Source organism: Mauremys reevesii, linkage group 15, assembly GCF_016161935.1.
Source record: "Mauremys reevesii isolate NIE-2019 linkage group 15, ASM1616193v1, whole genome shotgun sequence".
NCBI lineage: Eukaryota > Metazoa > Chordata > Testudines > Geoemydidae > Mauremys > Mauremys reevesii.
The window spans coordinates 2396211-2420641 of NC_052637.1; the positions used below are offsets into that span (position 1 = coordinate 2396211).

Here is a 24431-nt window from a genome sequence, read left to right on the forward strand (position 1 = left end):
GCTGCGGTGACTCTGGCTCCCAGGCTCCTGGCGAGATCCCCGAGCCCCGGGGGGCGGCTGGTGCTGGGAGCCCGGAGCCCTGGCTGCAGCCGGGAGAGGGGAATCTCCAGCAGGGCCCTTCCCGCTGCTCCCCCCCAGGAGCCTCTCCCAGGGCAGAGCCCCCAGCCCGGCCCGGCCCCTGCCCCGGGGCCCCGCTCGGAGGAAGGTGAGAGACCTGCCCCCGCACCCCGGGCTGCAGGGGGCGGAGGCTAAAGAGGTGCAGGGGGTGGGGGCAGGAGGCGCGTGCTGGGGCTGCGGGGGGCAGGCTGGGATGGGGGCGGGAGCACTGAAGGGAAGATGGGGCGATGCGGGTGATCGGGGGGATTGTGGAGCTGAGGGGAGTGAGGCTGGAATGGGGGGAAGATGTGGGGGGGGCACTGCGAGGGAAGGGGTGTGTGGGGAGGCGGAAGGGGGACAGCTCCCCACCCTGCTCCCAGTGTGTGTTATTGTCAGACACCCCCGTGCTGGCGGGGTCTGTGTCTCATGAGTTTTGGGGTCTGCCCGGGGCCCTGGTCTGATTTCTGGGCAGGATTCACATCTCAGCCCCACCGGAGTCGCTGCTGCTTTGGGCAGGCAGGGAGTGTGGATGGGCCACTGGGCTCAGCCTCTGCCTGCCTGTCCCTGGGGGCTACTGCAGGAGTCCAGGGCAGCTCGTTCTTCAGGTGATGCCACCAGAGGGCTCCGGCTGTTCCTCAGGGAGAGGAGTTTACAGGGCAGTGTGGGGAAATCCCCCAACGTGGAGGGACAAGTAGCTCTCACCTTCTCCCACCCCCTGAAGCCTCCTGGCTGCTCTGATCAGGGTGGGGGTGGGATTCTGCTACTCCGACCCTCCCAGAGCTTCCATTTCGTTATTCTTCCTCCCACGTGACTAGGGGGATTATGGCTGGAGCAGGAGGTAATGACTGGGACCTTTTGGTGTTTCAGATGCCAGTGACCTTCGAGGAGGTGGCTGTGTATTTCACCCAGGGGCAGGGGGCTCTGCTGGACCCCGCTCAGAGAGCCCTCTACAGGGATGTCATGCAGGAGAACTACGAGACGGTGACCTCGCTGGGTAAGGGATTCCTGTCCCCTCAGATACTAGAAGCCGTGGGGTCTGTGTGTCTGAATCTGGTCAGGTTCTTTCCATGTCAGTTAGATCAGAGGTGAGTGGTTTCCATAAAGCACAGCTGCTATGTGAGAGAGACTTGCATCTCCGTGCCCCCTCCAGTGGGACATGTGTGTCAAAACCAAAGGGACAACCAAACCATCCCCCCGTTCCACCTTTCCAAGGGTCATAAATCCATCATTGTCCTGTCTGTGTTGTTTCTCAGCTGCACACACAATCCCTGTTCACCTCCCTCCTTGGGACTAGCTCCAGCCCTGGAGAGGGCTCTGGTCTCTGCAGGATTAGAAAGAGGCAGGGGTTTAAGTCCAGAACTGTGTGAGTCAGCAAAGCCCCCAGAGTGCACAGTGAGGGTGTAGTAATAATTCAACTCACCTCCCCAGAAAACTTCCTCTGTGCAAGGGGGCTCAGTGACCATTTTCCCATCCTCTTGGATTCCACGTTTCTCCAGCAGAGCACAGGAACAGGTTCCGCTCACGGAATGTCCTTTCTGACAAATACTCCGCCAGTGCTCCATGCACCCTGATCTGGTCTGATTTCACCCTCTGTGCAGGATTTTCCGTTCCCAAACCTGAGCTGATCACCCGCCTGGAACGAGGGGAAGAGCCGTGGGTGCCCGATCTCCAGGCCTGCGAGGAAAGAAGGCTTCCGAGATGCCCCCATACAGGTGAGGACTGACACAGAAACCATCTAGGGAATGAAGGAAAAAGCTGAGAATCCCCAAATATGGTGTGAGTAAGCACCTTCAGTTCTTCCTCGTTTCAGCCAGAACAGGGCTGGAGTCATCAATATCATAGAATCTCAGGGTTGGAAGGGACCTCAGGAGGTCATCTAGTCCAACCCCCTGCTCAAAGCAGGACCAAACCCAACTAAATCATCCCAGCCTGGGCTTTGTCAAGCCTGACCTTAAAAACCTCTAAGGAAGGAGATTCCACTACCTCCCTAGGTAACCCATTCCAGTTCTTCACCACCCTACTAGTGAAAAAGTTTTTCCTAATATCCAACCTAAACCTCCCCCTCTGCAACTTGAGACCATTACTCCTTGTTCTGTCCTCTGCTACCACTGAGAACAGTCTAGATCCATCCTCTTTGGAACCCCCTTTCAGGTAGTTGAAAGCAGCTATCAAATCCCCCCTCATTCTTCTCTTCTGCAGACTAAACAATCCCAGTTCCCTCAGCCTCTCCTCATAAGTCATGTGCTCCAGCCCCCTAATCATTTTTGTTGCCCTCCGCTGGACTCTCTCCAATTTATCCACATCCTTCTTGTAGTGTGGGACCCAAAACTGGACACAGTACTCCAAATGAGGCCTCACCAGTGCTGAGTAGAGGGGAATGATCACATCCCTTGATCTGCTGGAAATGCCCCTACTTATACAACCCAAAATGCCATTAGCCTTCTTGGCAACAAGGGCACACTGTTGACTCATATTCAGCTTTTCGTCCACCGTAACCCCTAGCTCCTTTTCTGCAGAACTGCTACCCAGCCATTCAGTCCCTAGTCTGTTGCAGTGCATGGGATTCTTCCGTCCTAAGTGCAGGACTCTGCACTTGTCCTTGTTGAACCTCATCATATTTCTTTTGGCCCAATCCTCTAATTTGTCTAGGTCCCTCTGTATCCTATCCCTACCCTCCAGCGTATCAACCACTCCTCCCAGTTTAGTGTCATCTGCAAACTTGCTAAGGGTGCAGTCCACACCATCCTCCAGATCGTTAATGAAGATATTGAACAAAACCGGCCCCAGCACCGACCCTTGGGGCACTCCACTTGATACCGGCTGCCAACTAGACATGGAACCATTGATCACTACCCATTGAGCCCGACCATCTAGCCAGTTTTCTGTCCACCTTACCATCCATTCATATAGCTTACACCATTCCACCCAACCTCTTAACTGCAGGAGTTTGCTTTCCAGTTTTCCTTCTCTGTGAGTGTTTGGGTGGGATGTGGAGGCGGAGTCCAATTACTCAGTCTTTGTGTTCGGTTTTCCCTCTGTGCTATTCCTCTTTCTCCCCAGCACAATGACTCCTGTCTGGATTGTGTCTCTCCCAGCAGGTGCTGAGCGAGGGAGTGAGAATGAGGATGGGAATCATCATGAGGAAGTTCCTGGGGAAGTGGAACCACAGGGCACCTTTGTGGGAGGAGCTGAAGGGAATTTTCCCTGGTGCTTGGAGCAGGCAGAAGCCTGGGGAAGTTGGCACAGATCAGAGAGGCTTCTGGGAAACTATCCAGGGAAGAAAGTGGATAAATCTAGTCATGATGGGGGAGGAGACGAGGATTCCAGAGCGCAGCAGACAACTCTCAAAGAAGAGACACCCTGGCACTACATTCAGTTTGGGAAAGAATTCATTGTGAGATCACAGCTTGTGACACATCAGACAGTCCATACTGGTGAGAATCCCCTTCTATGCTTGGACCGCGGGGAAAGCCACAGTGGAGAGAAACCGTCTCAATCCCTCGAGTGCAGGAAATGTTTCATTTCGAAGACGCAAATAATTAGACATCAGTTAAGCCACACACGTGAGAGACCCCATAAGTGCTTGGACTGTGGGAAAAGTTTCATAAGAAGGTTACACCTTGTTGAACATCAGGCAATCCACACAGGAGAAAGACCCCACAAGTGCTTGGACTGTGGGAAAAGTTTCAGAAGAAGGTCACACCTTGTTTATCATCAGACAACCCACACAGGAGAGAGACCCCACAAGTGCTTGGACTGTGAGAAAAGTTTCATGAAAAGTGCAGACCTTGTTAAACATCAGGCCTTACACACAAGAGAAAGACCCCAAAAATGCTTGGACTGTGGGAAAATTTTCTTACTGAGGTCACACCTTGTTCAACATCAGGCAATCCACACAAGAGCAAAACCTCACAAGTGCTTCGACTGTGAGAGAAGTTTCATACAGATGTCACACCTTGTTGAACATCAGGCAATCCACACAGGAGAGAGACCCCACAAGTGCTTGGACTGTGGGAAAAGTTTCATGGAGAGGTCAAATCTTGTTAAACATCAAGCAATCCACACAAAAGAGAGACCCCACAAGTGCTTGGAGTGTGGGAAAAGTTTCATAAGAAAGTCAAACCTTGTTGAACATCAGGCCATCCATACAGGAGAGAGACCCCACAAATGCTTGGACTGTGGGAAAAGTTTCATAAGAAAGTCACACCTTGTTTATCATCAGACAATCCACACAGGAGAGAGACCCCACAAGTGCTTGGACTGTGGGAAAAGTTTCATGAAAATGTCACAGCTTGTTAAACATCAAGCATTACACACAGGAAAAAGACCCCACAAGTGCTTGGACTGTGGGAAAAGTTTTATAGAGAGGTCAAACCTTGTTCAACATCAAGCAATCCACACAGGAAAGAGACCGCACAAGTGTTTGGAGTGTGGGAAAAGTTTCAGAAGAAAGTCAAACCTTGTTGAACATCAGGCAATCCATACAGGAGAGAGACCCCACAAGTGCTTGCACTGTGGGAAAAGTTTCATGAGAAGGTCATACCTTGTTCAGCATCAGGCAATCCACACAGGAGAGAGACCCCACAAGTGCATGGACTGTGGGAAAAGTTTCCTGAAAAACTCAGACCTTGTTAAACATCAGGCAATCCACACAGGAGAGAGACCCTACAAGTGCTTGGACTGTGGGAAAAGTTTCCTGAAAAGCTCAGACCTTGTTAAACATCAGGCAATCCACACAGGAGAGAGACCCCAAAAGTGCTTGGACTGCGGGAGAAGTTTCATACAGATCTCACACCTTGTTCAACATCAGGCACTCCACACAGGAGAGAGACCCCACAAGTGCTTGGACTGTGGGAAAAGTTTCATAGAGAGGTCAAATCTTGTTAAACATCAAGCTATCCACACAAAAGAGAGACCCCACAAGTGCTTGGAGTGTGGGAAAAGTTTCATAAGAAAGTCAAACCTTGTTGAACATCAGGCAATTCATACAGGAGAGAGACCCCACAAGTGCTTGGACTGTGGGAAAAGTTTCATAAGAAGGTCACACCTTGTTTATCATCAGACGATCCACACAGGAGAGAGACCCCACAAGTGCTTGGACTGTGGGAAAAGTTACATGAAAATGTCACACCTTGTTAAACATCAGGCATTACACAGAGAAGAAAAACCCCACAAGTGCTTGGAATGTGGGAAAATTTTCATAAAGAGGTCAAACCTTGTTCAACATCAGTCAATCCACACAGAAGAGATTCCACAGGTGCTTGGACTGTGGGAAAAGTTTCAAACGGAGGTCAAACCTCATTAAACATGGAAGAATTCCACAAGATGTAAACTTGATGATCATAATAGTGTAGACCAGTGGTTCTCAAAGGCATTTCATCAGCCTTCGCCCTCCTCTCCCCCTTCTTTGTGTCTTTGGTCTTTACGCCCCCACCCTCACAAGCATCACTTTTCACGTGGCCACCCTCACTTCTGTGCTGCTCTTGGAGGGCTTCAGAGCTGGGTGTATCGCCAGCAACTACTCTGCTGTTAGAGCTGAGTGGCGATATATGTGCTTGTGAGGGTGTGGGCGTAATGACCAAAGACACACAGAATCTGGGGCGGTGGGTGGCTGATGAAATGCCTTTGAGAACCACTGGTCTACACTATTATGATCATCACATTTACAGAATGATAAATCTTCTCCAAAGTATGTCTTGTGAGGTATCACAAGGAAAGTCACAGTCTGCTTAATATTATTGTCCCATTAAATTGTGTCTGTCAGCACTGTCCATGGAGCTCGGAGAGTTTGCTGTATGTTCGTTACATGCTGTAAAGCTGGAAAACGCCCACAGAGGAGCTCCCCAGAGACAGTGGCACCTGCACACCAGCTAGGTGCTAAGTGGCCAGTAATTGCTCAGCCGGCCCTTCACCAGCTGTGGAGCTGGGAACAAGAGAGTTACAATTCACCGGAAGGACGGCTGGACGCTCACTTAGGCCACAGACTGATTGTCCCCTGCCCCCGGCTGGGGGGTGAACCTCAAAGAGGAGAGTGGTACAAAAGCACAAGGGAGAATTGCCTCAATTTTCACCTCTCTTCTCTCATCTTTACAGAAGGCAACAAGATGGCTTGAAAGGCAACAGGGGCCTTGGAGTGGGGAGGACAGACCAAGGCTGGAAGGAAATCCAGCCTGGGTACTCAGAACTGTGAACTGCCTGCAACAGCGGGTGGGGTGGGAAATCCTGTTCGCTTCGCATCTTCCTTAGTTTAGTAATATTTAGGATTTAATAAGCATGTTTTAATTTTGTAGTTTTAACAGTTTCTGAGCTTTGACAGCTTTCTCCCTTGTAATCCCTGAAAACCCCCTTGCTCCAGTTAGTAAAGTGGTTTGAGTGTTTTGTCTGGACCTGTGTGTTTTCATTGAAGTGTTTGGGGGATTTGACAGGAGAGAACAAGGCTGTGGCCTAATCCGGCCCCTTTGTGGGGGTGACCCACTAATGACTGAGTTTGTCCATCCCAGTGAATAGACTGAGCGTAGGGAGCTGAGCTCAGCCTGGAGCTCGCAGCCCTGCCCCCTGACCACGCGGCTCTGAGCAGGGCGGAGCTCAGGTTCTGCCGGAGCCATGCTGCCACTGTTGAGGGACGCTCTTGGATTCGCTGAGGCTCCAGGTAAGGGAGGCGGGTATGGGGCCAGGGCTGGGTCGGGGGGTTGGCTAAGGGGCAGGGAGTCCCGGGGAGTCAGGGGACAGGGAGGGGGCAGAAGTGGGGGAGGGCAGTCAGGGGATGGGGAACAGGGAAGTTGGATCATGGGCATTCTGGGGGTCTGTCAGGACTCAGCAGGGAGGTGGATAGGGATTGGGGCAGTCAGCGGACAGGGAGCAGGGGTGGGGTCCTGGGGTGGTGTTGGGGGGGGGGGTCTCTGGGGCATGGTGAGGGGACAAAGAGCAGGATGGGTTGGGTATTCTGAGGGGGGGCAAGAAGTGTGTGGGGGGGGTCGGCTAGGGGGCAGGGCCAGGCTGTTTGGGAGGCACAGCCTTCCCTACCCTAAAGCTCATTCAGCAGTTTGAGGCTTGCAGAAGAGCCAAGCTGTTAGCTTTTCCATTAGGGCTACCATCCCTTTCACTTCTCAACTGCCAAGTTATAGTCTACATTTAATTTCAGTGCCATAGGGAGATTCTTATCAGGGGAGAGTAGCTTCATTTAAAATTAGCCACCGGGGGAGGGATCACATGAGAAGAGCAATATCCTTCCCAACCCTACCAAGGGAGACTTCCCTCCCCTGCATTCCCTGAGGCTCCAGAGGGGTTAATTCAGTGGTTCTCAAACTTTTGTCCTGGTGACCCCTTTCACATAGCAAACCTCTAAGTGCGACCCCCCCCATTATAAATTAAACACACTTTTTTATGCATTTAACACTATTATAAATGCTGGAGGCAAAGCAGGGTTTGAGGTGGAGGCTGACAGCTCGCGACCCCCAGTAATAACCTCGTGACCCCCGAGGGGTCCTGAGTTTGAGACCTCCTGGGTTAATTTAATTTTAGCACCCTGTGTCCATTCACATGCATGTGCTATTTTGAGCATTTCAGTTTTCACCACATAGGCTCATCCCAGATTCTGGAACAAGCTCAAATGCTCAGTTCGTGGAGTATGTACATAAGCTATACTAAAGACAAACCCACAGTAACCGTCTCCAGTTTGCGAGGAACCCCGTGGACCAGTCTCTAGGAAACAGATACATTCATGGAGGTTAAGTCCATTAATGGCTATTAGCCAGGATGGGTAAGGAATGGTGTCCCTAGACTCTGTTTGTCAGAGGGTAGAGATGGATGGCAGGAGAGAGATCACTTGATCATTACCTGTTAGGTTCACTCCCTCTGGGGCACTTGGCATTGGCCATTGTCGATAGACAGGATACTGGGCTGGATGGACCTTTGGTTTGACCCAATATGGCTGTTCTTATGTTGTAACCTAAATGAACCCAAAACTATGGAGACAGATATGAGTCAAGGAAGCCAGCAGAGTATCAGAAACCTGGAAAAGTCTCTGCCTGGATGGGCTCAGGCCTTTGGTCGCAAGCTCAGGTGCTTCAAAAGTTTTGGATTTTTTTTTAAGCAGAATTTTTTTTATTGTTTCTTTAAACAATCAAACACAGCAAGCAGCATATATTTGGCCACACACTTCTGAAACCCCAAACCATAGTCAGGTTTTGGCAGACTAATTTCAGCTTTTCAATTAAAAAAACCACAACAAATTTTGAAGGAAAGCGGATATTGTCCGTGATTTTTTTCTGCTTTTTAAAAAGCTCTAGTTTTTGATCCTGAAAAAGTTTTGACAGAAAATATTTTTCCAACCCTTTAAATGAGCTTTAGTGCCTTTTAGCACTAGCTGATGCTGAGAACCAGTGATACCTTGTAAAGAAGCTTTCTCAAAACTGGGTTTGTGCTGAGATGCAGAAGGTTTATTTTTCCCAGGGCCACCTGTGGGGGGGAGCAAGTGAGGCAATTTGTGCCTGGCCCCACAGGGGCCCCCACGAGAATATAGTATTGTATACTATTGCCATTTTTTTAATGGAAGGGGCACCCAAAATTGCTTTGTCCCAGGCCCCCTGAATCCTCTGGGCGGCCCTGATTGGAGGAAGCACATTTGGAATGTTGCCATTATAACTAGACCCTTGTGGCATTGATTGAAAAAGGAAGTAGAATGGGTGTGGCGGCCTGAACAAGAAAAAGCTTTTTGTGACTTAAAATGGAAGGAGAAGAGCATGAGTCCCCACTTCCAGAAACTGAACCAAAGTTAGTTGAAGCAGCACCCCTGGTAGATGAAGCGTTACACCTTGGAGAAAAAGAGGTTTGGTTCACAGATGGTCGTTTCTACCGTGAAAGGTGTAAGCAGTATATGAGTGATGCTGCTGTGCAAGCTAATGGGGAGACTCTCTGGATCCATGGGCATGACTTCAGCTCAGGTAGCAGAGATCAGAGCTCTTAGGCCATGTCTACACTGGCGTGTTACAGCGCAGTAACTTGCTCGCTGGGGTGTGAAAAATCACCCCTCCCCCTTTGGGGGTTATGGTAAATACGAAAGCTCACATCATACAACAGGAGGCTGAACCTAAAGATGGGGAACCTGGAGTATGAAAGGGGGTTTTGCAGTGAATAAGGAAACAGGAGAGAAAAAGTGGGTACCTGAGAAACTTTAAAGAAAAGAGATCATTAACCTGTGTCAGTCTATGGCCCACTGAGGAGTAGAAAATACTCTCTTTTAAGGTAAAAACAGATTGGAATATGGCCTAAGGTGTGAGAGGATGTAGAAAATGTGGTTAAAAACTGCATAAGGTGTGCAGGAGATGGGAATAGACTATTGAATTTGGGACCCTTTTGGCACCAAAGACTCGTAGGGCCATGGAGTAGAATCATAGATGAGGGTTGGAAGAGAGCTGAGAAGGTCATCCAGTCTAACTCCCTGCTCAAAGCAGGACCAATCCCTAAACAAATTTTTACCCCAGTTCCTGAAATGGCCCCCTCAAGGATAGAGCTCACAACCCTGGGTTTTGCAGGCCAATGCTCAAACTACCGAGCTATCCCTCCCCGAACACACGTTGACTGTATAAAGACCCAAAGAGGGAATCAGTATTTATTAGTGATGATAGATTCTTTTTGTGGCTGGGTGGAGGCAGTTTCCACCAGGAATCATTCTGCAGAGACCACCGCCAAGAAGTTGTGGAAAGTTCTGTTTAGTAGATACGGGGCTCCAAAAGTAATTGGTTCAGATGATGGAGCACATTTTATAGGAAAAATAATTCTAAAAATGTTAAAAGCTTTAGGAGTAAAGCAACAACTACATATCCCCCACCATCCTCAATCGTCAGGGACAGTAGAAAGGATGGATCAGACTATCAAGCAAGCCCTTAGCAAAGTGATGCAAGAAACTGACGAAGGTTGATACAATAAATTACCAATGGTGTTGGTAGCCATCCGGAGCAATGATGGATTGGATACTGACTCCCAGCCGTATCCCATTCTCTTTGGAAGGTCTATGAGCTTGTGGAACCCTTTAGTGTGGAACCCTTTATTATACGGAGGAGGAGTCTCTGTTGTCCTGGGCCTTCATCTGCAACTCCAAGGAGCCAGTCTTGGGCAGGAAGCCAGGATCCAAGGGGTGCCATTTCTTCCAATTCTTACACAGTTTTAAAGCCGGCCCGCGGGTGTTATTTCCTTTCTTGCCGATTCTTCATTTTTTTCCAGGGACATGACAAAACTGGTGTATTATAAACAGTTCTTTTTGACCAACTCACCCTTCAGTTCTCACTTTGGTTGCCAAAATGCAAATCATGCACTCATGTCGAAACACACTCCAGCCACATGTTACATGGATAGATGGGTTATATATGTACATATCCCAACATTGCCTGCGTCTCCCAAGGGGGCTCAGTGACCCTGTTTCCATCCTCTGGAATTGAATTATCCCTCAGCTGGCTGGCTGAGGGCTCTGGCTCTATCCAGGGCCCCCCTCATCTCCTCCTGGGAGTTCAGTGGTGAGCGAAGTCCCTCCCTGCCTGTGGTGGGAGCTCTATGAGACCAGCCAGAGCAAGGAGCAAAAGTTTGTAGCATGTGATTGAGGAGGGCCGGGGGAGTGAGGCCCGGCAGGGGGGTTGAGCAAGGCTGGGAACAGGCTCTGGAGGCTGGGAAGAGGGGGGTTGGAGCCGAGCTTGGTAGAGCTGGGCATGGGACTTTGTGGTGTGGACAGGGGCGGCTCTAGACCCCAGCGCGCCAAGCAGGCGCGTGGGGCGGCCCTTTCCCGGGGGGCGGCATTTGGCTCCGGTGGACCTGCCGCCGGCATGCCAGCGGCAGGTCCACCGGAGCCCGGGACGAGCGGACCTGCCGCAGGCATAACTGCGGTGGGTCCCCTCTTCCCGCGGCTCCGGTTGAGCTCCCGCAGGCATGCCTGCGACAGGTCCGCTCGTCCCAGGCTCCGGTGGACCTGCCGCCGGCATGCCGGCGGGAGCTCAACCGGAGCCGCGGGAAGAGGGGACCCGCCGCAGGACCGGCGAAGGGCGGCGCAGCGCACCGCGCTGCTTGGGGCAGCCTGATTCCTAGAGCCGCCCCTGGGTGTGGAGGAGGAACCTGGCTGGGGTGAGCCAGGTTTGGAAGGGAAAAGAGCAAAGGTGGGAGTGTCTTTGTCTGACTCAGTGAGCTAGCAGCCATAGGCGCTGACTTCATGGGTGCTCTAGGGCTGGAGCACCCATGGGAAAAAATTGGAGGGTGCTCTGCACCCACCGGCAGCCAAGCTCCCTGCCCCAGCTCAGCTCACCTCACCTCACCTCCGCCTCCTCCTGTGAGCGCACAGCATCCCCGCTTCTCCTCTCAGCGCTTGCCACCGCAAAACAGCTGTTTCATGGTGTAAAAGCTCTGGGAGAGAGGGGGGAAGAAAGGGAATGTGGCATGCTCAGGGGAGGAGGTGGGGAAGAGGTGGGTCTGGGCCAGGGATTTGGGGAAGGGGTTGGAATAGGGTCAGGAAGAGGGTGGAATTGGGGTGGGCACTTCTGCGAAGGGGTTGGAATGGGGTTAGGGTAATGGGGGGAGTCAAGCACCCTCCGGCGCCGGCAGACGTCGGGGCCTATGCTAGCAGGGAATGTGCTGGGGCTTCCTGGGGAGCAGGCTGGTGCCCCCGGAGGGAGCAGCTGTTCCGAGCTGCCCCATTGTCCATCTGCACCTCTCCCGCTTCTCTCTCCCACAAGTCTGGCTCACCCAGCCCAGCCAGCTCCAACTTTTGCGCCAGTGCTGGTAGGGTGACCAGATGTCCCAATTGTATAGGGACAGTCCCGCTATTTGGGGCTTTGTCTTATACAGGTGCCTATTACCCCCCGTCTCCTCCTGATTTTTCACACTTGCTGTCTGGTCCCCCAGTGCTGGTAACATGCACCCAGAGATGCTGCATGGAGCCGGCTTGATCGCTAGGACCCAGGAGCTGCCGGGAGGCGCCTCCGGGCAGCGAGCGCTGGGCTCCGGCCCGGCCGCAGGAAGTGACTCGCAGCCGCTGCGGTGACTCTGGCTCCCAGGCTCCTGGCGAGATCCCCAAGCCCCGGGGGGCGGCTGGTGCTGGGAGCCCGGAGCCCTGGCTGCAGCCGGGAGAGGGGAATCTCCAGCAGGGCCCTTCCCGCTGCTCCCCCCCAGGAGCCTCTCCCAGGGCAGAGCCCCCAGCCCGGCCCGGCCCCTGCCCCGGGGGGCCCCGCTCGGAGGGAAGGTGAGAGAGACCCGCCCCCCCGGCACCCCCGGGCTGCAGGGGGCGGAGGCTAAAGAGGTGCCGGGGGTGAGGGCAGGAGGCGGGTGCGGGGCTGCGGGGGGAAGGCTGGGATGGGGGCGGGGGGCACTGAAGGGAAGATGGGGCGATGCGGGGGATCGGGGGGATTGTGGGGATGAGGGGAGCGAGGCTAGAATGGGGGAAGATGTGGGGGGCACTGCGAGGGAAGGGGGGGATGTGGGGAGCCAGGAGGGGGACAGCCCCCCACCTGTTCCCAGTGTGTGTTATTGTCAGACACCCCCGGGCTGGCGGGGTCTGTGTCTCATGAGTTTTGGGGTCTGCCCGGGGCTCTGGTCTGATTTCTGGGCAGGATTCACATCTCAGCCCCTCCGGAGTCACTGCTGCTTTGGACAGGCAGGGAGTGTGGATGGGCCACCGGGCTCAGCCTCTGCCTGCCTGTCCCTGGGGGCTGCTGCAGGAGTCCAGGGTAGCTCGTTCTTCAGGTGATGCCACCAGAGGGCTCCGGCTGTTCCTAAGGGAGAGGAGTTTACAGGGCAGTGCGGGGAAATCGCCCAAAGTGGCCCCTTTAGTTCTGCTCTTTTTCTAGCATTTGGCTCAGAGATGCTGTTACTGGGAGGGTCTGAAGAGTCTGGATGGGAATCCGGTTATGACATGGACTGAAGCCCCTTCTGTAACCTCTCTCATTGCCTCTCTCGCCCTGAGAGGCTAAAGAATCAGGTCCATGTTTCGGTCCAGATGGGCCCGTCTTCCAGGATGCAGGGAAGGGAAATGTCTGTGGTGGAGCCCGCTGAGGTAGGGGATTTTCAGGGAGCTCCTGGGCAGGGGCAGGGAGGAGACAGGGTGTGATAAACCTGCTGATTGTCTGAGTGGGCCCATTGGTGGGGGAGGGGAGACAGGACATTCCCCCATTTCTCAAACAGGATACAACCCCCTTGCACTGTGCTGGAAACATTTTCCAGGTTCCCAGTGCTGGAGTGAGACCCCACTAGCCTGAGGCTGCTGTGAAATAGGCAGGGAAGTGTTGTGTATTTGGTTGTCATGGTTTTTGTTCCTATGGCAACTGAGTTAGATTATTAGGGGATAGCCCAGCCAGCTTCCACCGGTTGGGTGAGCTCTGTGTCTGTAAATAAAATGGTGGTTGTGTTAGCTGTCTGCTGTCTGGCCTCAAGTGATTTCTTCCTAAACTGGCTGCCCCCAAGGATATAACAAGTGGCGACGATGGATGGGATTCCGGTTCTGCTCCAGTAACAGAAGGAAGGAGAAGTCAAGGTAAAGAACAAACAAACAAAAAACCTGCTTGTTTGCACTGACTGTGAAAGGGAAACTAAAAATCATGGCTACTCTGACCAGGCCACTGGAACCTTTTGATGAGAATATAGAGCCGTGGCATGTGTATACTGAGCGTTTTGAGCTTTTTGTTATTGCAAATGACATTACAGAAGCGAAGAAGGTGCCAATATTCTTAAGTGTTGTAGGGGCTAAAACCTGCTCCCTGCTACGCAGCTTACTACACCCTGTTAAGCCTGAGACTAAATCTTACAGTGACATTGTGGATATCCTGGGGTCCCATTTTTCCCCCAAACCACTGGTAATTGCTGAAAGATATAGGTTCCACAAAAGAGACCAAAAGGAAGATGAAACAGTTGTACAATTTGTAGCAATTTAAAAAAAAGCTAGCAGAACACTGTGAATTTAAAGAGATGTTAATTGATGCCCTGCATGACAGGTTAGTGTGTGGCCTCTACAGTGAAGCTATATGGAAGCGGCTCAGCTTACCTTACAGAAGGCTGTTGATATTGCTGTCTCCATGGAACTGGCTACAAGGGAGGAGCAATACATCGGTGCATCCCCTAGGGTGCAAAAAGTGTCACAAGAACCGACCCACAAAACTGTGCAGAGTCAAGAATGTTACCGCTGTGGTAAGCCGGGTCACCAGGCATCAGAATGCTGGTGTAAGGACCTGGTGTGTCGACACTGTGGCAAAAAGGGACACATTGAGTGTGCCTGTAAACAAAAGAAAAAGAGGCCTGTGGTCTGGCCGACAAAAAGAGGAACCCTGCATACTCTAGAGCGGACCCAGGATGATCAAGGTGACACCTCATCGCAAGAGGAAGTGCCACTGCATGATTTGTCTTTGGCAGTGGGCTCACATGAATACTGGGTAACCCCGTTGTTGGATGGCAAACCTATACGCATGGAACTGGACACCGGTGCAGCCGTCTCGCTGGTCTCCGAGACTGTGTATAAAGAAAAGCTACAGCATCTTCCGCTTAAGGCAACAAAAACTGTTCTGAAGACGTATACGGGAGAAGCTGTGCCCATGTTGGGCACTATTGATGTTAAGGTGGAGCTCAATGGACAGGCTGCTCAATTGCCACCATTTGTGGTGAGAGGTAACTACCCAGCCTTAATGGGTAGGTCTTGGCTTGGGAAGATTCAGCTGAACTGGGCAGAAGTGCACCGGATGACTAAAGAAGAAACCAGTCTAACCCCTATACTAAGGAAACATGCTGCTGTTTTTGGAGATGATTTGGGAAGTATGAAGGGAATCACTGTGACATTGAACATTAAACCTGACAGTCCACCAAAATATCTGAAAGCCCGAACTGTGCCATATGCCATCAGGCCAAAAGTTGAAGCAGACCTGGAGCGCCTGATCACCAATGGAGTCCTAATACCAGTTACCCATAGGTCATGGGCCACTCCTATTGTTCCAATAGTGAAGAAAGATAGCTCTCTCCAGATTTGCGGTGATTTTAAAGTCACTGTCAACCCAGTGTTGTGTGCAGAGCAATACCCGCTTCCCCTAATTGATGACCTCTTCATAGGCCTGGCTGGGGGACAAAAGTTCAGTAAGATTGATCTGAGTCAAGCATATTTACAGATGCACGTCGATGAAAAGTCCCAAGAGCTGTTGACTATTGTGACTCATAAGGGGCTTTATGGATACTGTCGCCTACCCTTCGGAATGACGTCTGCTCCTGCCCTGTTCCAGAGGGCTATGGACCAGATCTTGTGTGGCTTGTCAGGAGGTCAGTGCTATCTGGATGATATCCTGGTCACTGGAAGAAATGAAGAGGATCACTTAAAGAATTTAGAGGCTACCCTACAAAGACTGGAAGAGTATGGCCTACGAGTTCGCAAAGACAAGTGTGAATTCTTCAAGCCCTCTGTTGAATATTTGGGACACATCATTGATTCTGCAGGTCTTCATAAGGCCCCTGCAACAGTTAAAGCTATTGTGGAGGCTCCCCCACCTCGAAATATAAGCCAGCTGCGCTCGTTTCTAGGACTACTGAACTATTATGGAAAGTTCATCTCACAGTTAGCCACACTGCCAAAACCACTTCATGAGCTCCTTGGGCAGAACAAGGCCTGGAAGTGGACTGAAGCCTGTGATGTTGCATTTAACAAAGCTAAGGATGCATTGCTCAATTCTGAAGTTCTAACGCACTTTGATCCATCCTTACCCCTACAATTGGCCTGCGATGCCTCTCCTTATGGAGTGGGAGCACTCGTGTCACAATTATGCCTTCGAGAGAAGAGAGACCTATTGCTTTTGCTTCACGCACTCTAAGCAAAGCAGAAACTAACTACGCCCAAATCGAACGTGAGGCATTAGGAATTGTTTTTGGAATTCGGATGTTTCATCAGTACCTGTTTGGGCGAAAGTTTACTCTTCTCACAGACCATCGACCTCTGACGTCAATTTTTGGACCCTACACAGGCATTCCCCCATTAGTTGCTAGTTGTATGCAATGTTGGGCATTGTTACTTTCAGCACTCACATATGAAATCAAATATCGGAAATCCACTCTGCACGGCAATGCAGATGGCCTCTCAAGATTGCCTTTGCCGGTCAAACATCAAGATAGTGCCCAAAAGGAAATCTTCTACTTTGAACAGGTAGAGAATACACCCATCACTGCTACTCAGATAAAGAAGGCAACTCGCGTTGACCCAGTATTGTCCCAAGTTATGGACCTGGTGATGCATGGAAAATCTCGACAAACCTCTCCGGTCTCACCCGACCTTCTTACCTACATGTACAGGAGGACGGAGTTATCGGTCCAATCTGGTTTGTTGTTGTGGGGGAGACGTGTCATTATTCCACCACCACTGAGATCACAGATGTTACACCAGCTACATTCCGGTCACCGTGGAATAGTGCGCATGAAGGAAATTGCACGAAGCTATTTTTGGTGGCCTGGATTAGACAGTGCTATTGAAGAGAAGGCAAAAGCTTGTATGTCACGTCAGGGTGTGAGGAATGCACCCCAGTGGGCACCCCTACACCCACGGGACTGGCCTGAAAACCCGTGGCAACGTATTCACATTGACTTCGCTGGCCCCCTTGAAGGAAGCATGTTCTTGGTGGCAGTAGATGCCCATTCTAAATGGCCAGAAGTCTCTATAATGCAGTCCACTACGGCAGAGAGTACTATTCAAAAACTACGAGGACTCTTTAGTCGTTTTGGTCTGCCAGAACAACTTGTGAGCGACAACAGACCGCAGTTCGTCTCTCAGGAGTTTCAAAATTATATGAAGGCAAATGGGATACACCACATCACGTCATCACCATATCATCCACCAACGGATTAACTGAAAGATTTGTGCAGACAATGAAAAACGCTTTGAAATCAGCAAGGGGACAACGCTCCATTCAAAAGCGTCTGGATACCTTCTTACTTTCCTACAGAAACACACCTCATGCTACGACCCAGGCATCCCCGGCCTTTCTAATGATGGGACGACAGCTGGGCACTTGCTTTGATCTGCTGAAACCTTCTGAACCCTGACAAATTGTGCAACATCAGCAGCAATATCAAGTCATCAGACTGGCACCCAGAGCAAAAGACCAAACCTTTAGCCCGGGACAGCCAGTTTTGGCTCGGAATTATACTTCCAGAGCTAAATGGGTTCCTGCCACAATCATCACTCAAACAGGACCTGTTTCCTACACAGTCCAGACTGCAGAGAATCTTACCTGGTGGCGACATGTAGATCAGCTGTTGCCAGGTCATGCCAGTTCTCAGGACACATCTGTAGTTGAGTGGTCTGACTTCACCTCTTTTGGTGAGACACTGAATCATGAATCACCTGTTCCTGACTGTTCATCTCCATTACTGCCGGCGGCTGAGATACCCCTTTGCCCAGCACGAGCTGATACCACCTCCTCTCCTGTTCGTGCTGCAGACCCTGAGCCCATGGTACTTTCGGGTGCAACAACACCAGAAGTTCGCCGTAATCCACCTAGAGACAGAAGGCCTCCTCATCGGCTGGATCTTTAGCTAGGGCGAACCCACAGTTATGGGGCAAAATAATCCCCAGGTTTAGCTGGGAATAGAGGCAGTCTACCCTCCTTCTCTAGTCTCGTGTGTGTTTTATTTAGGGGATGTTCTTATTAGGGGGGGAGGTATATGTTGTGTATTTGGTTTTCATGGTTTTTGTTCCTATGGCAACTGAGTTAGATTATTAGCGGATAGCCCAGCCAGCTTCGGCTGGTTGGGTGAGCTCTGAGTCTGTAAATAAATGGTAGTTTTGTTAACTGTCTGCTGTCTGGCCTCAAGTGATTTCTTCCTAAACCGGCTGCCCCCAAGGATGTAACGGGAAGCTGTTGGGATTCCTGTCCCTGTCCCCAGCTCAGAGCTCTGCTTCCTGTATCAGCCTGTGTCTGGAAGGAGTGTGAAAAATGAGAAGACCCTGCCTTGCTCCATGTGCTGGGGGGACAAGGAGCTCTTACCTTCTCCCATGCCCTGAAGCCTCCTGGCTGCTCTGAGCAGGGTGGGGGTGGGATTCTGCTACTCAGGCGCTCCCAGAGCTTCCATTTCTTTATCCTTCCTCCCACGTGACTACAGGAATTGTGGCTGGAGCAGCAGGTAATGACTAGGGCCTTTTGTTGTTTCAGATGCCGGTGACCTTCGAGGAGGTGGCTGTGTATTTCACACAGGCGCAGGGGGCTCTGCTGGACCCCGCTCAGAGAGCCCTCTACAGGGATGTCATGCAGGAGAACTACGAGATGGTGACCTCGCTGGGTAAGTGATTCCCATCCCCTCAGATACCAGATGCCGTGGGGTCTGTGTGTCTAAATCTGATCATGTTCTTCCCATGTCAGTTAAATCAGAGGTGAGTGGGTTCCATAATGCACAGCTGCCAAGTGAGGGAGACTTGCATCTCCTTGCCCTCTGCAGTGGGACATGGTTGCAAAACCCAATGGACGAACTAAACCATCCCCACCCCTCCAGCTTTCAAAGGGGCATCATTGTCCTGTCTCTGTGTTGTTTCTTGGCTGCATACACAATCCCTTTTCATCTCCCTCCTTGGGACTAGCTCCAGCCCAGGGGAGTGCTCTGGGCTCTGCAGGTTTAGAAAGAGGCAGGGTTTTAAGTGCAGAGATGTGTGTGAGTCAGCAAGGCCCCCAGAGCGCACAGATTCTGGGATCGCCCAATGAGGGTGTAGTAATAATTCAACTCACCTCCCCAGACAAATTCCTCTGCACAAGGGGGCTCAGTGACCACGTTTCCGTCCTCTTGGATTCCACGTTGCTCCAGCAGAGCACAGGGACAGGTTCCGCTCACGAAATGCCCTTTCTGACAAATACTCCATCAGTAGTCCAGGCACCTTGATCTGGTCTGATTTCACCCTCTGCACAGGATTTCCCATTTCTAAACCTGACCTGATTGTTTGGCTGGAACAAGGGGAAGAGCCATGGGTGCCGGATCTCCAGGCCTGCGAGGAAAGAAGGCTTCTGAGATGCCCCCATTCAGGTGAGGACTGACAAAGAACCATCTAGAGAATGAAGGAAAAAGTTGAGAATCCCCAAATATGGTGTGAGTAAGCACCCTCAGTTCTTCCTCATCTCAACCAGGACAGGGCTGCAATCATCAGATATAGCTCACGCCATTCCACCCAGCCTCTTATCTGCTGGAGTTTGCTTCCCAGCTTTCCTTCCCTGTCAGTGTGTGGGTGGGATGTTTAGGTGGAGTCCAATTGCTCAGTCTTTGTGTTGGGTTTTCCCTCTGTGCTATTCCTCTTGCTCCCCAGCACAATGACTCCTGTCTGGATTGTGTCTCTCCGAGCAGGTGCTGAGCGAGGGAGTGAGAATGAGGAGGAGACTCATCATGAGGAAGATCCCGGGGAAGTGGAACCACAGGGGACCTTTGTGGGAAGAGCTGAAGGGAATTTTTCCCAGTGCTTGGAGCAGAGAGAATCCTGGGGAAATTATCACAGATCAGAGAGGGTTCTGGGAAAGCTCCCAGGGAAGAAAGTGGATGAATCTATTAACGGTGGGGAAAAAGAGGAGGATCCCACAGCACAGCAGACAAATCCCAAGGAAGAGACGCCCTGGCACTACCTTCAGTGTGGGAAAGGATTCACTGTGAGATCACAGCTTGTGACACATCAGACAATCCATACTGGAGAGAATCCCCTTCTATGCTTGGACCATGGGGAAAGCTTCAGTAAGCTCTCCGATGTTAATAACCACGGGAGAAGCCACACTGGAGAAAAACCCTCTCACTCCCTCGAGTGTGGGAAATGTTTCATTTCGAAGACGCAAATAATTAGACATGAGTTAAGCCACACAGGAGAGAGACCCCACAAGTGCTTGGACTGTGGGAAAAGTTTCATAAGAAGGTCACACCTAGTTCGTCATCAGGCATTACACACTGGAGCGAGACCCCACAAGTCCTTGGACTGTGGGAAAAGTTTCGTACAAAGATCAAACCTTGTTAAGCATCAGGCAATCCACACAGGAGAGAGACCCCACAAGTGCTTGGACTGTGGGAAATGTTTCATACAGAGGTCACACCTTGTTGTACATCAGGCAATCCACACAGGAGTGAGACCCTACAAGTGCTTGGAGTGTGGGAAAAGTTTCATAGAAAGGTCAGGCCTTGTTAGACATCAGGCAATCCATACAGGAGAGAAACCCCACAAGTGCTTGGACTGTGGGAAAAGTTTCATACGAAGGTCAGACCTTGTTAATCATCAGGCAATCCACACAGGAGTGAGACCGTACAAGTGCTTGGAGTGTGGGAAAAGTTTCATAATAAAGTCAAGCCTTGTTGCACATCAGGCAATCCACACAGGAGAGAGACCCCACAAGTGCTTGGTCTGTGGGAAAAGTTTCCAAAGAAAGTCAAGCCTTGTTGAACATCAGGTAATCCACACTGGAGAGAGACCTCACAAGTGCTTGGACTGCGGGAAAAATTTCATACTGAAGTCACACCTAAGTCGTCATCGGGCATTACACACAGGAGCGAGACCCCACAAGTGCTTGGAGTGTGGGAAAGGTTTCATATGGAGGTCTGACCTCATTAAACATGGAAGAATCCACACAGAACCTAAACTTCTGTGACACATGGCAAGAAAGGTTTAAGCAACTTGCGTGTAATTCACTCAGATTCAACTTTTAGAGAGAGATTTTAAGTTTGTCCACCTTAGATAAGCTAGAGTTTGACATGTAATTGTGTATTTTCAGAGACTTGAAAGAAGAGGGCAAGTCATGTCTGAGTAACCTAATTGCCTTCTATGAGGAGATAAGTGGCTCTGTGGATGAGGGAAAAGCAGTGGATGTGTTATTCCTTGACTTTTGAGCTGTATATTTAGGGGCATTGCCAGCAGATGGAGGGAGATGATCGTTCCCCTCTATTTGACATTGGTGAGGCCTCCTCTGGAGTATTGTGTCCAGTTTTCGGCCCCACACTACAAGAAGGATTTGAAAAAATTGGAAAGAGTCCAGCGGAGGGCACCAAAAATGATTAGGGGGCTGGAGCACATGACTTATGAGGAGAGGCTGAGGGAACGGAGATTGTTTGGTCTATAGAAGAGAAGAAAGGGAGGGGTTTGGTCACTGCTTTCAACTACCTGAAAGGGGGTTCCAAAGAGGATGGATCTAGACTGTTTTCAGTGGTACCAGATAACAGAACAAGGAGGTGGTGGAATCTCGTTCCTTAGAGGTTTTTAAGGTCAGGCTTGACAAAGCCCTGGCTAGGATGATTTAGTTGGTGATTGGTCCTGCTTTGAGCAGGGGGTTGGAGTAGTTACCTCCTGAGGTCCCTTCCAACCCTGATATTCTATGATTCTAAGAGGGGTAACTGTAGTCGTCTATGTTTAGCTATCCAAAGGTTTCCTATATTCTGTTAAATCAGGGATCAGCTAGGTGCTAAGTGGTCAGTAATTGCTCAGTCAGCCATTAAGAACATAAGAACGGCCGTACCGGGTCAGACCAAAGGTCCATCTCGCCCAGTATCTGTCTATCGACAGTGGCCAATGCCAGGTGCCCCAGAGGAAGTGAACCTAACAGGCAATGATCAAGTGATCTCTCTCCTGCCATCCATGTCCATCCTCTGACGAACAGAGTCTAGGGACGCCATTCTTACCCATCCTGGCTAATAGTCATTTATGGACTTAGCCATCATCAATTTATCCAATTCCCTTTTAAACATTGTTATAGTCCTAGCCTTCACAACCTCCTCAGGTAAGGAGTTCCACAAGTTGACTTTGTGCTGCGTGAAGAAGAACTTCCTTTTATTTGTTTTAAACCTGCTGCCTATTAATTTCATTTGGTGACCCCTACTTCTTGTATTATGGGAATAAGTAAATAACTTTTCCTTATCCACTTTCTCAACATCACTCATGATTTTATATACCTCTATCATACCCGCCCTTAGTCTCCTCTTTTCCAAGCTGAAGAGTCCTAGCCTCTTTAATCTTTCCTCGTATGGGACCCTCTCCAAACCCCTAATCATTTTAGTTGCCCTTTTCTGAACCTTTTCTAGTGCTAGAATATCTTTTTTGAGGTGAGGAGACCACATCTGTACACAGTATTCGAGATGTAGCCGTACCATGGATTTATATAAGGGCAATAATATAGTCTCAGTCGTGTTCTCTATCCCCTTTTTAATGATTCCTAACATCCTGTTTGCTTTTCTGACCGCCTCTGCACACTGCATGGACATTTTCAGAGAACTATCCACAATGACTTCAAGATCTTTTTCCTGACTAGTTGTAGCTAAATTAGCCCCCATCATATTGTATGTAGAGTTGGGGTTTTTTTTTCCAATGTGCATTACTTTATCTTTATCCACCTTAAATTTAATTTGCCATTTTGTTGCCCAATCACTTAGTTTTGTGAGATCTTTGTGAAGTTCTTCACAATCTGCTTTGGTCTTAACTATCTTGAGTAGTTTAGTATCATCTGCAAACTTTGCCACTTCACTGTTTACCCCTTTCTCCAGATCATTTATGAATAAATTGAATAGGATTGGTCCTAGGACTGACCCTTGGGGAATACCACTAGTTACCCCTCTCCATTCTGAGAAGTTACTATTAATTCCTACCCTTTGTTCCGTGTCTTTTAACCAGTTCTCAATCCATGAAAGGACCTTCCCTTTTATCCCATGACAGCTTGATTTACGTAAGAGCCTTTGGTGAGGGACCTTGTCAAAGGCTTTCTGGAAATCTAAGTACACTATGTCCACTGGATCCTCCTTGTCCACATGTTTGTTGACCCCTTCAAAGTACTCCAATAGATTAGTAAGACACGATTTCCCTTTACAGAAACCACGTTGACTATTGCTCAACAGTTTGTTTTTTTATGTGCCTGATAATTTTATTTTTAACTGTTGTTTCGACTGATTTGCCCGGTTCCGACATTAGACTTACATTCAGAGCTGTGGAGCCAGGAACAAGAGAGCTACAATTCACCGGAAGGACGGCTGTACCCTCAATTAGGCCACAGACTGATTGTCGCCTGTCCCCCAGCTGGGGGGTGAAGCTCAAAGAGGAGAGTGGTACAAAAGCACAAGGGAGAATTGCCTCCATTTTCACCTCTCCTCTCCCATCTTTACAGAAGTCAACAAGATGGCTTGAAAGGCAACAGGGGCCTTGCAGTGGGGAGGGCAGGCCAAGGCTGGAAGGAAATCCAGCCTGGGTATTCAGAACTGTGAACTGCCTGCAACAGGGGGTGGAAAATCCTGTTTGCTTCACATCTTCCTTACTTTGGTAAAATGTAGGATTTAAATGCATGTTTTAAATTTTGTAGTTTTAACCTTTTCTGACCTTTTACATCTTTCTCCCTTGTAATCCCTGAAAAACCCCTTGCTCCAGTTAGTAAAGTGGTTTTAGTGTTTTGTCTGGACCTGTGTGTTTTCATTGAAGTGTTTGGAGGATTTGACTGGAGAGAACAAGGCTGTGGCCTAATCCGGCCCCTCTGTGGGGGTGACCCACTAATGACTGAGTTTGTCCAGCCCAGTGACCAGACTGAGCTGTCCAAGATGCACATTCTCGGGGCGCAAGGCTGGGAGGTGAAAACTGGCTGTTGTTGCTGTGTCGTTTGGTAAGTTCCTGAGTGTCTGGCAAGTCACACTCAGTACAGTGCAGCCAGGAGTGACTTTGAAGGCTGGTGGCTGTGTGTGAGCAGAGCGTGGAGGGGTTTGTTGTTCACACAGGGAAGCAGCAGGGTGGATTTGATATAAATCACTAGTCAGGAAGACTCGATTTAATCATGGTTTTCTACATAAAAATGTATTCTTGTTGGTTGTTATAACCTTCATACATATTCTTCAGAATGCAGAGATAGATGTAGGTTTCATTTTTGGAAGGTACACTACATTTTTAAACAATTATTTATTTTGAAAACTTTTTAGATGAGTTTTACAGCTATATCAGACAATGAATGTTTGATTATTTAATTTAATTTAATTTCATTTGGTTATTTCATTGTTTGGTTATTCCATTCATGCCATGTTGTATTAGGAGGAGAACATCACCAGACAGACATTTAAATTGTTTTATTTAACTAAAATAACAATGTTAAGTATTCTGGATTTTTTTTCTTCAACAGCAAATATATAATATTGTATCAGAAAAGCAGATGTCCCTCGCTTCTCACATGTCTCTCCAGACTTCTTTTCCCTGTCCAGATCTATTACGCCTCCAACAGTCTTCTATTCATTCAACTTTTTGAAACTTTGCACTTTTTGAGAGAGGTAAGGGATTGAGTCTATGTACCCAAATTTGCAAAGGGACAATAGAGGTGAGGTCTGTTATTTCTCCCATCTATATATTAATTTATTGTAAAACATTTTTGCTG

At 49.7% G+C, this 24431-nt stretch overlaps 3 protein-coding genes across 6 annotated transcripts in view; 2 read left to right on the forward strand and 1 right to left on the reverse strand.

Annotated features, from left to right (window-relative positions):
* The window catches only part of LOC120382873 (zinc finger protein 501-like), a 106577-nt gene that overhangs the window by 28469 nt on the left and 53677 nt on the right, over positions 1 to 24431 (reverse strand). The window lies entirely within an intron of this gene.
* Positions 1040 to 6482, forward strand: LOC120382859 (zinc finger protein 271-like). Of its 2 annotated transcripts, none has more exons than XM_039500286.1 (3): positions 1040 to 1090; positions 1695 to 1808; positions 3192 to 6482. In XM_039500286.1, the coding sequence occupies exons 1-3, from the start codon at positions 1057 to 1059 to the stop codon at positions 5399 to 5401; spliced, it is 2358 nt and encodes a 785-aa protein (XP_039356220.1). In that variant the 5' UTR covers positions 1040 to 1056; the 3' UTR covers positions 5402 to 6482. The 2 variants fall into 2 exon arrangements, with proteins under 2 accessions (XP_039356220.1, XP_039356221.1); XM_039500287.1 differs by having other exon boundaries at positions 3195 to 6482.
* On the forward strand, positions 18324 to 23469 carry LOC120382893 (zinc finger protein OZF-like). Of its 3 annotated transcripts, none has more exons than XM_039500356.1 (3): positions 18324 to 18369; positions 18988 to 19101; positions 22997 to 23469. In XM_039500356.1, exons 1-3 carry the CDS (start codon positions 18336 to 18338, stop codon positions 23110 to 23112), a joined length of 264 nt encoding a protein of 87 aa, XP_039356290.1. In that variant the 5' UTR covers positions 18324 to 18335; the 3' UTR covers positions 23113 to 23469. The 3 variants fall into 3 exon arrangements, with proteins under 3 accessions (XP_039356290.1, XP_039356288.1, XP_039356289.1); XM_039500354.1 differs by lacking the exon at positions 22997 to 23469 and adding an exon at positions 19414 to 20942; XM_039500355.1 differs by lacking the exon at positions 22997 to 23469 and adding an exon at positions 19417 to 20942.

Bases quoted from the DNA above. Each gene is read 5' to 3' on its own strand.
- LOC120382859 (XM_039500286.1), top strand. From the start codon at position 1,057: ATGCAGGAGAACTACGAGACGGTGACCTCGCTGG. The intron at 1,091-1,694 runs GTAAGGGATTCC...CCCTCTGTGCAG, and splicing joins CGAGACGGTGACCTCGCTGG to GATTTTCCGTTCCCAAACCT. The intron at 1,809-3,191 runs GTGAGGACTGAC...TGTCTCTCCCAG, and splicing joins TCCGAGATGCCCCCATACAG to CAGGTGCTGAGCGAGGGAGT.
- LOC120382893 (XM_039500354.1), top strand. From the start codon at position 18,336: ATGCAGGAGAACTACGAGATGGTGACCTCGCTGG. The intron at 18,370-18,987 runs GTAAGTGATTCC...CCCTCTGCACAG, and splicing joins CGAGATGGTGACCTCGCTGG to GATTTCCCATTTCTAAACCT. The intron at 19,102-19,413 runs GTGAGGACTGAC...TGTCTCTCCGAG, and splicing joins TCTGAGATGCCCCCATTCAG to CAGGTGCTGAGCGAGGGAGT.